Source organism: Bicyclus anynana, chromosome 13 (assembly GCF_947172395.1).
Source record: "Bicyclus anynana chromosome 13, ilBicAnyn1.1, whole genome shotgun sequence".
Lineage (NCBI taxonomy): Eukaryota > Metazoa > Arthropoda > Insecta > Lepidoptera > Nymphalidae > Bicyclus > Bicyclus anynana.
The window spans coordinates 9,360,201-9,375,483 of record NC_069095.1 but is presented as its reverse complement, the minus strand read 5'-3'; the positions used below and the strand labels follow the sequence as shown (position 1 = coordinate 9,375,483).

Genomic DNA, 15,283 nt, shown 5'->3' with positions numbered 1-15,283 from the left:
CCGATGGACGTAGGGGTCCCAAGATGCTGGAATAGCGACTCCACACTAGACGACATCAAGCGAGTCGCAGGGATTCGCTGGATATGATCGTGATGTTTGGAAGTCCTTACAAAAAGTTTTCTTTCTTTCTTTCTTTCTTTCAAAAGGCCTATGTCCTGGCAGTGAACGTCCATCGGCTGATTATGAAATAGTTTTAAACACAATTTTAAAGCATATATTTAGTTATTATTGAGAAAAAATATTTTTCCTCTTTGATATTTGTATTACAATCGTAATATTTATTATCCTACTGATGCCTATTAATCGTAGGTGTTACCTCACCGTGAGATGATGCATACAACTTTCTTCAGGCAATCGCATAAAGAGCGTACAAATTAGAATAATTATTTACTGTCTGAATGTTGTGTAAATGAAGAGAGCTTTATTTGAATACTTAACCACTCAAAGGGATGCCTGGTTATATCGTTTATTTGTGTTGCCTCATCTTCACACATCAGATTAAGGTGCTATCACACTAGGTAATTGTATAAAGTAAAAATTAGAACGCGTATTTGATCATGTAAAATCTCTACAGAAAATGAGATGAGTGAAACGGATGGTGATAAACTTTAGACCATGATATAGATATCGAAAACCAACCAACAATCTTTTGTCATCCAGGATTACGTTTCGATTTTATTTTATTAAACTAAAGCTTTTATAACAATAAGCAATTGCTGCACAATAACATCTACTTATAAAAGAAATAGTTGTTGTTATTGTGCAGCAATTTCTTATTGTTATAAAATCTATAAAAGAAATAGTTTAGTATAATATCTATTCCATCTAAATTCTTACTAAGCAAGATGGCCAAAAGCGCTATAACCTCTCGGACTGTTATCTTTTTCCGATATAAGATAAGCTAACATGCTCGTAAAAGATATTAATTGATAAGTTACGCTTGATACAATAATTATCTAGGTAAATAATATCTAAACTACTATGAGTCATCGGAATGCCGTTGACTTGCCTACCTACTAAAGCCTAAAAGTCAAATTTGTTCACCTCGCTCTTTGAGTTAGTTCATTGTATTCGTGCAGTAATAATACCAAACAAATAAATCCTTGAGGCCTCGTACCTCTAATAGAACATTTCGAGTGTATAGAAAATCACAAAATCTTTAAAATATTACGTTCAGTTATGTCTCAGTTATGTCACGGGTAATCTGGAATTTTGTTAGACACGTCAGTTAACGCGTGATTAAGATGTGGAGCAATACGCTTTATACAATCTTCTACATTTCAATCATTTTTGTCGGTAACTGCTTTATTGGTCTGGTTATTCCATTGTTTGTTATCTTGAGGTCCAAGATATAGGTCCGGGTCAAACTTAAAAAAGTTTATCTTGCTCAAATAAATTATTATTATTATAAGTAGCAAACCGAAGTTGGATTAATAAATCATGACACTTTCCCGTGTTTAGACAATGAGTTCCGATAAGTATTATTATCATCATACAGTTTTATTTAAAATAAATTTATTGCCGAGTCAATTTATTGATTGACTCGTAGTAGTAGAGCAATAGCTCTACTGAGTTTATGTTATGGAAACTTTGTTACAGAATACACAACGTTTTACAGTAAGTAATACTGTTAATTATTATTATCACCATTATCTAATAATATTATTACTTGACGTTTTGAAAGTGCTTGTAAACTAAGCCCTATTGAAATAAATGAATTTTTATTTGATCTGTATAACACTAGCGGACGTGTTATATTGATTAAATAAAAATTCATGTGAAATTTAGCTTTTGACAAATCCCTCAGGAACCCCGGATTTTCCTAGGATGAAATGTAGCCTATGTGTTAATCCAAAGTAATATTTATTTCCATTCCAAATATCAGCCAAATCGGTTCGGTACAAAGAGTAACAAACATCCTTACAAACTTTCGCGTTTATAATATTAGTAAGATACCTACTATAGACAAGAAACTCGCATACTGACATGTGTGCATGAACCTCAATGTCTTTGTTTAATGTACTCGAAGTTCGTCACGCTGGAAGTCCACTCAAAGTCATGTACACGACAGGCAACGACAATGAATAGGTGAGATCGTGCACGATGGTCGACACGGTGCTTTGTTGCGACATCTGTACGTATATGAGCAAAAATGATTCTGGACGATGAAATGCAAAAATCACATTGGCGTTGTCACAATTTTGTTGCTTAGAAATGAACATGGCATATAAATCAACTAGGGCACCCAATCAAGCTTCACTTTGACTTGACAACTTCAACCCATTGACTAGTAGGTACAAATTACGTAATTTACGCAAGCAACCAATAAGCTGTCACTTATCAGAAATAAACAGAACCTTTAGGTACTTATATATAAGAAGAATTTATCTACAAAAACAAATAAATACAAAATTATATACATATATACAAATAAATGCAAATTAGATATATGGCGAAAAACATTTATGGAAAAAATTATTTTATTTTTAAAATTGAAACTGATTTCATATTGTTTGATGCTTTTTTTTTGTGGATATACTCGACTACTTAATCCCTTATATTGATTACCTATAGGTACCTACATAGTATGAGTAAATAAATATGAGAAAAGTCTATAACTTACTAAATCATTATATACAACTACTTATATGTATAAACATTAAACATAAAATTGTTCACTGTATTGAGTGACTTGCTACATTCTACAAATTAAATGGCATTAAAAATAAGTTCATTCATTATATGCGGCACTTAATTGTAGTAAATTATTTGCATACAAATTTTAATTGCATTAATTATTATTTGCAAACTAATTCTTAAACTGACATGACTATGATGTCTGCTTGACATCTCATGGACGAAGCATGTCTTATTATTGACTCATAAGACAAAAAGTTATTTTACACTTACAGTACCGGCAATATTCAAACGTACTTACCTACCTACTATTAATTATAATTGTGATACTTTAATTAATGACTCCCGTAAGCATTAGCTTCAATTTCCTGCGTTCAAAATAATAATGGCGCTATAATGTTTGCGTGTAATTATTTATTTTGACACTCTTTCAGAAGGTCATTACCTTCTAAAGTTTAACTATACACAAAGCGTGTGATGACTCAGTCTACGTCATGTTATAGTAACTGAAAGATTGTAAATCTATATATTATGCTCCCACAATAAACAACAACTATAAAGTTTGGAGTGTGATGGCTTTGTGAAGTAGCAGGTTTAAATAGACTTTACAGCGTAGTCTTCATATATTTGCTTCGTGATAATATGAGAAATCTATCCCAATGCACATAGCTTGGTGAGAACCTTTTGATAAACGCCTTTAATGATAGAAACATTATAGAGTATTCGACGATTCCAGTCAGCCTGCTATGTACTAAGAAATAAGCTACCCGCTACCCCTAGGCATAGAGAACTGACGCAAGCCTATAGTAATTAGAAACTCAGATCGTGAAGCAGTATGGAAAAGCAAGGAGTTGCAGGATTCTACAAGGCCCTTACACGCCCGGATGTAGATCAAATAACATCTGTATCTTGGTTGCAATTCGGTTAACTCTATAAGGAAACCGAGGGTTTTATCTGCAATTATGGACGAAGTTATAAAGACGAGATACATTTGAAAAGTGACACTCTAGACATCATTCTATCGAGCGTATCATCGTCCTGGGGAGTCCCTTAACCATATTGTGTTCGGATGTTCTCATCTTGCTAACGGCGAATACTTGCATAGACATAATAAGCCAAGATAATCCACCAACAGCTTGCTCTTCAGTATGGCCTTATTGATTCTGAGATGCTTTACTATAGGTACGACCCAGCGTCAGTTCTTGAAAATAGTAGTGCATTGCTCTACTGGGACCGAACGATTATCACTGACAGGTATATTGTGGCCAATAGACCTGTTATAGTGCTAGTCGGTCGGTCAGAGCGTCGTGCAATAATTTTTGATATTACTGGTCCACATGACGATAATCTGGTTAAAGCCGAAAAGGAAAAAGTACCAAATACTTGGACCTTGCTTGCTCACGAGATTACCGCCAGTGAACCCGGCATTGATACGGAAACGGGAACTACCTACGCGGGTGAAAATACGGAGTAAAAGCTAGTCATCATCATCATTAGCAACCCATGTTCGGCTCACTGTTGAGCACGATTCTTCTCAGAAATTAGAGGGGTTAGGCCAAACGCTGGCCGAATGCGTATTGGCAGACTTCACACATGTAGAGAAATTTAAAAATTAAGAAAATTCTCTGGTATGTCCTCACGATAATTTTCCTTCACCGTTGAGACACGTGATATTTCTTAAAATGAACTTAACTGAAAAGTTGGAAGTGCATGCCCCGCACAGGATTCGAACCCACACGGAATCGGAGGCAGAGGTCATATCCACTGGGTTATCACGGCTCAAACGCTAGTATATAGATATAACTAGAACATAAATATCTAGAACCTGTGCTGCAACCCTGCGCTAACAGAACGCGACTAATATGTTCCATTATGTGTTATGCAAACGATTGTACAGCGAGAGCGACTCTTAAACTTTGCAACGGTGGTCATCAACTTGATTGTCTACGTAACTGTTGTGGCTTTAATCAATTCATACGCTGTTATGTGCGCATAATACAGTTTTCGTATGTAGTTTCCTATGTAATAACGTTAACGCAGTCTCTCCGCCGTAAGATCTAGCTGATGAAAGATGAGTCTGCAACTCATCTTTCATCAGGCGCCTTGCGGTTTTATCCACATAATCGCATTTTTATTCCCGCGGGAATACATAAGTTATTGCCTATTACACTCACAAATAACGTGTCTTTCTATTAGTAAAAGAATTTCCAAAATTGGTGCAGTAGATCCAGAGAGACTACCCCTAGAACCTCACAAACTTTATCGCTTTATAACTTTAGTATAGATAGAAGGATCTATTAATAGGAAGATGAAATGCAGGAGACGGTTTTTGTACTATGTACGATGATCATTAAATTTAAGCATTTTTCCAATTGTAACATAACCATCGTCACTGGAACTTTATCTACAAAGAATAATTGCTTATTTTATATCGTCTGCTAAAATGTAAGGAATTCAATCGGCAACGCTAGTCGGACGCACCAAAGAAGATGATTGTGTTGATATCTTTTAATTGTAAAATGATGAAGTTAAGGGTTTTAATAAATAAATCTTTTAATAATTATTGTTTACAAAGAACTTCCTAAAAAATATAATTTAGAGAAAACCTTTACTTCTTTTCTAAATTAATAACTGTCGGAGGATTTTTCAACATTTTAATTTAACTTTATACTCAGATGTCTACTAGCAACACGCGCGGACAGGCCTTTAATTATTATTATATTCTTTAAAGCTTCCTTAAGTTTGATCAGACAGATTTCCATTAACTTTTAATGCTGTTCTCACGATCGTCATTATATTACCTACGTTTTAACTTCAGTAAATGAATTCAGTTTTTTTCTTGTTCCTCGATTCTTCATCTCTTTTTGCTTTGAAGATATTGAATTTTTAATTTAATTTTTAATTGAAAAAAAAAGAAAAGTTCCATTTAGGTGATATTACCCTGATGGCTCTAACTGAACACTTAACTTTATGAGCCAGTAGAAGAAACACCAGAACAAAATTTGTGCTAGGGACCAATGTTGAACAATAGCCAATGGTCCATCGAAGATGACAACGACGATTAGCCAATACGCCTAGTTACCACAGCTTACAAATAAGTTCGCACGAGTTACATACAAATGTACGGTATTTAGCGTAACAAAACGAAAACAGTTTAACATACTCAATAATACTAACTTACGGCCCATTACGTTGACACCGCGACTGTCGACACAATCGATTCTGCTCCACATTTCGTCAATAGGCAATTTTAAAAGATGAGTCGTTATGTAATACTAGGTATATTTATGGTGCTATATTAGGGGCAATAAAACTTTTGTTCTCTTAGTAGGTTGAGTTTGATGTAATTTATGTGTTAAACTACGGTCATGCAATACTTGTAGAGACGATGGTCCTAGAAAAGTTCTAGAGTGGAGATAGTTAAACGCTTGACTGCAATGTCCCTTTAAACACATTGTGGTGACAAGGATTCCATGCTAATTTAGAAGAGATGGAAACCAGGATTGATAACAAGATATGATTATTAATAATAGTAACAGCACCTACAAGTGCTGTGAAAGATATGACCTCTGCCTCCGATTCCGGAGGGTGTGGGTTCGATTCCGGTTGGGGCATGCACCTCCAACTTTTTCAGTGGTGTGCATTTTAAATTAAATATCACGTGTCTCAAAAAAGTGAAGGAAAAACATCGTGAGGAAATATTAATTAATTCTTAATTCTCTGCGTGTGTGAAGTCTGCCAATCCGCATTGGGCCAACGTGGTGGAATATTAGCCTAACCCCTCTCATTCTGAGAGGAGACTCGAGCTCAGCAGTGAGCCGAATATGGGTTGATAATGATGATGATGATGATGACCTACAAGAACGGATGCACTCAACCCTCTTCTTCTTCCTCTCTTATTGTCCTCTTGCGTACTTGGCCTAGAAAGCATTGGTTCGTTGACATTGTACGCGAATCTCTCCTATTACCTACAAACATTTAATATACATTGGTACACAACCGTGTTGTACCAAATTTCATTACCTTCGTCTTCTCCCTAAAGATATTAATTAAAATATTCACATATGCATTAAGGTGTTTTTTGTAAAGTAAACGATATTCAATACCATTGTGTAATTGTTGTTAGACTAGAAGCCAGTTATTTTCTAAGTAATCGCTTCCTCAAGCAATTTGCGCTGTTTTCCTGACTGCCTCGGGCTATACAAGTATTGTGCCTACATTACAATTAAGACTAAATTATTACGTTGTTCTTTCCAACAGGACGGCAGCCTGTGCTATTTCTTCTCTTGTTTATTATTTTTACCGCTATTTTATCTTACAAATACACAATTTGACATCAATTAACTTCGCCCATTGTTTTTGTGATAAAGCCATCTTCTATGAGCTTTCTTAAATAAGTTTACTCCTTTTTTTCTGTAGCGTAACGAGATTTGCTACGCCGCAATTTTTGGTGATTATGTACCTGCTCTAGGCTCCTTAATTAGTCGGAAGTAGGGTCACTAGAGGCTTTGTTGATCGCAGAAGCCCTGAGAGAACCTACCCGAGGACCAAAATCGCTTTGACCAATAGTCGCACAATTTTAATGGTCATAATGTCTAACTCACACTATCTAATGTGCTTCACATTCTAGTTTATGAGTTGATCAATCACAAAATGTAACTATAGATTACTTTTCTTGATTCAAGCGTTATCTAAATAGCGTAGCTACAAGTTATGCATTTGAATTTTCTTCTATCATAACGTCAGCTACATTTTTAGATCAACATTTTGATATGTGTATTGTTGTATTTTATAAGAAGAGTTTAGAAGCTTTAAAGCTTTTTTCTTCCTATAAGTCATAAAAGCTTTATTTTATATATCTGCATTGTGTAATTAACGTTCAGGTTATCAGTGTCATCATGTAGCCAATTTAATTTAATGATGTGCATTGCACACGTCATACTCACGTAAATCTATTACTTCAATCTATTTTATAAGCAGTTAGTCAAAAAGACCGGAGTCTTCAAGTCTATCTAAAACATACCTACTTTAAAGACTCTTGATGTCTAAAGTTCTTGAACAAGTATTTAAAAAACGCTTGGGTAATAAAACACCATCTTTCCATCCGTCCATCCATCTCACATGTAACCATGTGTGTGTGATGGTACTCACATGGTAGTATGTCATTTCGTTATGGTAATTTTTGTGGGTTATCGAATGTCATCACAGTGCCGAGAAAAGTGGTTACAGTAGGTACGTAATAATATACTGAACCATAGTCTTACACCGTTGCAGCTTGATTTATGTAACTACCATTGATTACCCATGGTAGACTACTGCCTACTGTGGTCTAATCTATAAATAACATAATATTATCTACTGCAGTTTAATAATTCAAATTCATTTATTTCAAATAGGCATTTGCAGTTAAAAACTCGATTCTGTCAGTCAGCAGAATAAGCTGGTTTAAACTCACTTTTTTCACCATTATCTAATAACCGTAATGAGCAGAATAAACTGATGTATACTTATATGTAGCGTCATGACCACCAGTCTGTTCTATACCGAGCCTGTAGCCATGTGGCACGTCGATTCTCTTTCTACAAACGCTAATGCTTCGAAAATGAACAATGTCATTCAATAGACAGGTCACGTGATCAAGTTATCGATCGAATCTGCCATTCTTAACATTTTGTTAGTTTTGAAGTTACTATTTGACCCGAAAAAAATACGGAAACGGGATAATAAGACAGTAAAATCAAGAAACAGCTCATTTCTTAAAATAATAAACAAAATAATTGCAAGTGCTGTTACGCAAAAATTAAGCGGACCAAAAAAATATTTATGAAAACGGTCTTAATTGAGCCACTACTTAGATTCTTATCTTAATCCGTTCGATGTTCAGCATGTTTGTATGATCCCGTGCCATCTTTGGTAATGTCTATAAAACATAAGTTACATAAAGATCACGTAACACGCATGTATCATTACGATAAAACTAGGTCATCCACTAACACGTATGGCCAGAGTCTAGCTTTCCCCTACAAAATTTAATACGCTACTGCCAAAAATATTTTATGGCATTTACGTGCTACTTAGAACAAAGTAAAAACTTACTTTCAAGCGTGGGTTTACGCATAATGCTATATAACTTGTCTTGAGGTTATTTTTTTTTTTTTTATTCTTTACAAGTTAGCCCTTGACTACAATCTCACCTGATGGTAAGTGATGATGCAGTCTAAGATGGAAGCGGGCTAACTTGTTAGGAGGAGGATAAAAATCCACACCCCTTTCGGTTTCTACACGGCATCGTACCGGAACGCTTAATCGCTTGGCGGTACGTCTTTATCTTTACGGTGATATTCTATACCTAACGAATTAATGATAAATTCTGACACCTTACCACTGTATTCTAATTGACATCGCATTTAATTAATTTTTACCAAGCAAGCAAGAAGGGTTATGTTTTTCCCGCGTATCTTGTATGTACCTATGTATGAATGTAATATTCTTTATTCAATCATATCTTTCAAACCGCTGAACGGATTTAAGTAATAAAGATATCGTTAGATTTGCATTAATAACCCAAGTGTTCTTAGATACGTGAAATTAAACAAAAACCAACACGACGACTGTGGGACGCTATAGACTCGTGGTAAAAAAAAATCTTTCGAATATTGCGATATAGGTATCAAATTCAAGGGCTCATCAAGAGGATTTCAAAATGGTTTATCATGGCCATATTAAAAAAAAACGTATAATTAGAAAAACGTTATTTATTCACTACACAAAATTTAAGTGCAGTCGGGATTTTTAATTTTTTTAATTATAATATATTTATTTGAAATCCATTTGACTATTGAAAGGTTGTATACTGAATTTTAATCGATTTGTGTAAGCCAGATTTCGCATCAATACCTATTATAGCATGTCCATTCTTGGTCAACAATCTGTAACATCTAATTTCACGGCAAAATTAACATAATATCAACACAATCGATGTAATACGAATAATAAATGCACATTTCGTTGAAAAAACACGAAAACAGAATCCTATGAAATCAGCCAATTAGCCTCAAAATACAACATTATAAATACGTGACCAAATATTAATAGTAAAATCGCAGTCACGTATTTCTAATAAATCAGACATATCGTCATTATTATCTGCTAACCTAAAACTTTCTCCTGACCTATGGCACAATTTCAAAATACACTTTGTTTTTGAAAGAAATGCAAATATTGATTATGATAGCGGGTCGGAGGTTACTAGGCTTTGAGGATCGTAGATGTTAATTTATACTTAATTTTATTCTCACATATCTATTAGCTGTTTCTTATAAATATATTTGCATTCGGGAACTGCTTTAATCTGTTCTCGATTTCGTGCTTATAATAACTTCCTACGTTTTATCATATCATTATGTCGCCATCATGTGTCATTATATGTAGGTAGTTAAATAAAACGTCACAATATACTTTAATGTTTCAGTGATAGATATGATATTTATATTTCTATTTTGGATCATTTAAATTACATATTGGCCATTGTAATTGATATTGACTACACTGAAGTACAATTGACAGTGATCGAATCAAAAATAGATCCGCAGAAGATCCAAAGGCCCTGCTACAGCTCAGCGAGTCGTGAAGCTGAAGTAGCAATGGGCAGGGCACATAGTTGGAAACGCCAATGGACTTTGGGGTCTCAAGGTACTGGAATGTCGACCCTGCACCGGAAAGCGCAGTGTTGGTCGACCACCCACTAGCCACCGAGGACATCAAGTGGGTTACAGGGAGTCGATGGATGCTCGCGGCTCGAGAACGTTTTGTTTGGAAGAGGCCTAGGTCCAGCAGTGGATGTCCATCATCCTTGACACTAAAGACGTACACACTTAAAACTTAAAAGTAAACTTAACATACGTATACGTAGATAAGTGTAAGCACTTCAAGTCATTAAACACACGCATGATATCTTCGGGCAAATAATATATTTGTTCCTAACATGACATAATAGTATGCGAGTTTCTCCGTAAATCTCATGGTACTGGTGAAGCGACAAACACTACAAGAAGACAACGTAACATTTAAACTTTTAGATATAGATATGAAATATTTAAAATTTCATTTACTACATACTCATCTAAACTCAAATCACAAAACCATCTTTAGGTCTATTATTATGTTATCATCGAGACAGTTGGTTATAAAACATAAGTAGAAACAGTGCCCCAAGGAAGTATATCAGTGCCATTTTTCCTTCTCATGTATAAGACTATCTATTAAACGGGAACAAAATTTTTACTTGGACAGAATAGTCCGATTATAACGAATAATAATAGATATTATCAAAATATGGTACGTTGTTTGTAAATAAAAAAAAAATAACAGGGTTCTTCAATTTCAGGTTTTAGATCACATTCAGTAGTATTAAACTATAGCGTTTAGAAAGGATTCGATAATAATTAATTGTTCTTCCATGAACTTGTATGTGTCACTTGGTTCGTGATTTGCGAATCGTGACCCACATACATGACGAACCGACACAAAGGCTTACTCGGGATTGATTAAACTTAAGCCTTACAACACATTGTAGGTATTTATTTAAATATATTGTATAAGTTGAACAAAATCCTATTGTTAACCCTATAACATCAATGTCATTAAGCCTTTATAAGTACAAGAGGCTTTGATTTTTTAAAGCAATGAGCTGTTAATATTTTAGACTTCTTTTTCCAATTATTTTAATATTAACCAACGCCCGCAACTTCATCCGCGTGAAGTTCTGTTTTATTTTTAAATAATCTTATACTTTATATTAAGTAATAATATTTCTATGTTTAAACTGTATTAAGGCAATAAATACTCGTATTTACAAACAACTTTGTGCTTTTATGTTGACGCTGTTAACACTGAAAATCAATGTACGATTTTCTTATAAGTTCTTCTTATTAAAGTTTTCCTTAAAATACAAAGGTTATAAACGAGTATATTATCGAAAGGCAATATACGAGTAGCTGGTACCTACTTCTTCTTAGGTACCAGCTACTCGTATATTGCCTTTCTATATTCTTTTTTGCACTTGCGGTAACAACCCAATGGGTTGAGACTTTACTCCAAGTTCTATTCTAAAAACGTGCTCCTACGAACTTAACTTTACGACATTATGTGTCCGTCTAAGCAATTTTTATATTTAAATTAATACTTTCTGTTTTATTTTCCACAAACTATTCTTCAACTCTTCTAACCCATACTAAGCCAATTTACGGTTCATTCTAAGACGAGCGTTGATAAATAGTACCTTTAATGAGCCTTTGATATTTATTAATAAATTTATCATATGATGAGGTGATGACCAATGAATTAAATTAATTTAATAAAATAACATGTTGCAATCAATTTTATTTTGCCTATTTGTATTTAATGTGTTAATCAAATTATTTCTTACATAACGTTTAATAATATTTACAGACGTGGTTTCTGTTTTTCTATTTCGCAAATCATAATTAAGGAAACAGAATTAATACAATCTTTGTCTATTATGAAATTAGATGTTAGATCGCAATGTTATACATTGCAATCTAACATTTAATACCCATATATTAATAAATAAAATAATATAATGCATCAAATTTACATTTACTTAATATGAAATTACCTGTGTGGGTAAATGCTATTTAGTTAAGTTTTGTTTCTACTTGCATCCTGCATTTCTTTTTCAAATTTTTTGTTCATTTCAATGAATAAGCTTCATTCAGTTTTAGAAGTATATAAAAAAAAGAAACTTATCAATTGCTTTGTGAATTACACAAAGCCTGCTCCAAATTTACCTTAATTTGCAAAACTGTATGAAAACCGGACCGTTTATTTATTAATAAAAAGGAAACAAAGGAACAGTAAAAGATAAAAGTTCAAAATGTTTATTTTAGAATTTGTGAAAAACAGTAATTACCTACCTAATGGAAAAAATATAACTTACGTACTCAGATTAATGATTTTGTAACATGTATGGATAGATTAAGGCTTTTGTGCTATAATAAAACCGCAGAGAAAAGCTAATGCATAATAAAAACCACAAATTCAAGACTTGAGCCATGTTTCTTAACAAGACACCGAGAATACGGAAATTATCTCACGTTAGCTTTCCTCTATTACCTCACAGCACATTACTTATTCGAACAGGAAGAACATACTTGATACTACTCGCTAGACACACGCACAATCAAGTAGCAATACTTGACAATAGATACACAAGTCAATTTGACGATTGCAATGAGTTATTCAAACCTCGCACAACTCCTACGCCCACCGGTCGTAAAACTACATTTACAAGTATAATCGACGTAATAAGGTCTAATACATAATTCATAAATAAGCAAATGCAATGTTTCAGCAAGGCTTCCCGACACTCTCATTGTTTATTCGATAATTATTAATGAAATAATTCTGTAGATTTCAGATAGGTACTCGAAACTAGCTTTTAAAAAGTATTATATGTGCAAGCTATACATCATTTAAATACGAATATACAAAGATTAACTATATGAATAAACATAACAAGAAAACACATACAAAGTGAAAATCTTCTGATCAAGAGTTAATTATCAAATTCTGCGATAAGCTTGCTTTCCCCTCCCCTTATCCTCAGGCTGCCAAATGTCGAAATATTATAGAATCGCTACGGATTTATGAGATTGTGGTTAGGCCCCTGCACTATCTAAGCAACTATGTTCCACGTCCACCGTATATTGTGTGGTCGTACCATAAAGCGTGATGGTATCTAAATGCATAATATTATAGATACAGAACTTAGAGGTAGTCTCGAGTAAAAGACATAAATAAAACAATTTACTAGCAACATTATAAGAAATAACAAAATAGTTTCAATTGTTTCAGATGAGCAAGGAGATCTGGCTGCGGAATCGTCAGAAATCATACCAGAAGCAGTAGTCCCACCGCCAAATCTACAAGTACGACAAGCCCCAGATTCCGTCGCAGCCGCCGATCAAACAGACCACTCTATAGAAGTAGTCGGTGACTCACAGAACTTCTTCCCGACGTTCGCCAACTTCTTCGAACCAAGACAGCAGCAAAACAACTTCAGATTGGGCTTTAGCAGCCAAGAAGCAGCATATAGCCAACGACCAAATTCTTACAGATCGTTGTTAAACTTTCCCCTATTTAATGGTTACAAGGGATTAGAAGGATTCGGAAAACAAAACACCCCAGCGGCGTCTGAGCAATTAGTAGATGCAAGCACGAGTGTTCTTGGCTCTGGAAACTTCGGCATCATAAAAGGCGGTACATTCTTTGCGCAAAACGACGAGGAATCAGCAGAATTCGGCGATGGCTACAATAACTATTACAACAATGGACATGGAAGACCGTCACTTAATGTTGGATACATAGCGAATCCTAGACCAAACTACAACCAAGATCAGTTTGCTAATTTCAGAGATTTCGCTGATATTAATGCTCCAGCTAACCAAGCGTATTCACACTATGTGGTAGTGTATGCTAACAAAAACGCCACATTAGACGAAGTCAGTGAAGAAACCAGAAATGTACTGTCGAAACCTAAAAACATTATAGAAACGTTAGAACAACTCGAAACACCGAGCCCGCCTAAAAAGAAATCAAAAGCTAAATCAAAGTTAGAAGCGACGAAACAAAAAATGCTACGCAAGAAAGAGCAGTGGAAGAAAAGCAATTCTAAGTATCCTAGCCAAAAACATGATCCAGAAGAACCATTATTAGCTTTAAGTTAAGCCTAGTGTTTGTAAAATAAGTATTGTATGTGAAAAGACTTGCGTTGTATACGTGTTAGTGATAAGAAATAGTATGCAATTATTTTGTCACTTCAAAGATGTGATAAAAGGCTCACTGTCTAAATTAATATAAGCCAAGTGTGACTCGTGCTGTGAGGAATTTAAAATTATGCTCGGAGAATGACTGCTATTGTGTGAAAACTGGAAAATAAATTAATATTATATGTTAATGTATTGTTTTATTTGCGAATATTATAGAATTAAAAGACTAGAACTTTAAGTAACTAGGACCTACAAGTATATTAAAGCCATACTCGAATCCATTTAATTTCGCTTTTTAGTTTATGTTTGTGATTTTGAAGTCGGTTCGACTTTTTTGTTAAAAAGATTTTATTTTTCTGTTTTTATTGTGTCCTAGCACTCTAGCAGGTCCTAGCATAGTAAACGAAAGCACCACAGTACGGGCAATTTCGTTATTTATATTTTAACACACTTTTTACTGAACCGATTTTCATGAAGATTAAATGGGACCAATCTGGAAGTATATCTACTCTTTCAAACGAAAAAAGAATTTTCTAAATTGGTTAAGAAATGACGAAGTTATGAGGTAACAACTCCATTTTTTTCTGAGATTCAGATTCATCGCACTAATAGCTAATCAATTAAAAAACAAAAGAAAGTTCACTAACACTTCACTTGGCCGCGCACACGACAATAACAAGATAATTTAATGTCTTTTGGACGCCAAAGTTAGATCAAATTAAGACTAAAAGTGCCGTTATGCACGTAACAGCGCTTGGTTTTTTAGTTTTGACTCAACATCGGCTGGTCCCTCGCGTACGAGCCATTGACTTCTTATAATAAAAGGACGCACGTCGTTATCAACTCATATACGGCTC

At 34.4% G+C, this 15,283-nt stretch overlaps 1 protein-coding gene across 1 annotated transcript in view; it reads left to right on the top strand.

Annotated features, from left to right (window-relative positions):
• LOC112053606 (uncharacterized) overlaps positions 1-14,614 on the top strand; it is a 77,737-nt gene extending 63,123 nt beyond the window's left edge. The window contains exon 2 of the mRNA XM_052884972.1: positions 13,513-14,614. Coding sequence (XP_052740932.1) covers positions 13,513-14,384 — 872 coding nt within the window. The 3' untranslated portion in view covers positions 14,385-14,614. The remainder of the gene's footprint in view (positions 1-13,512) is intronic.
• The last annotated feature ends 669 nt before the right edge of the window (positions 14,615-15,283 follow it).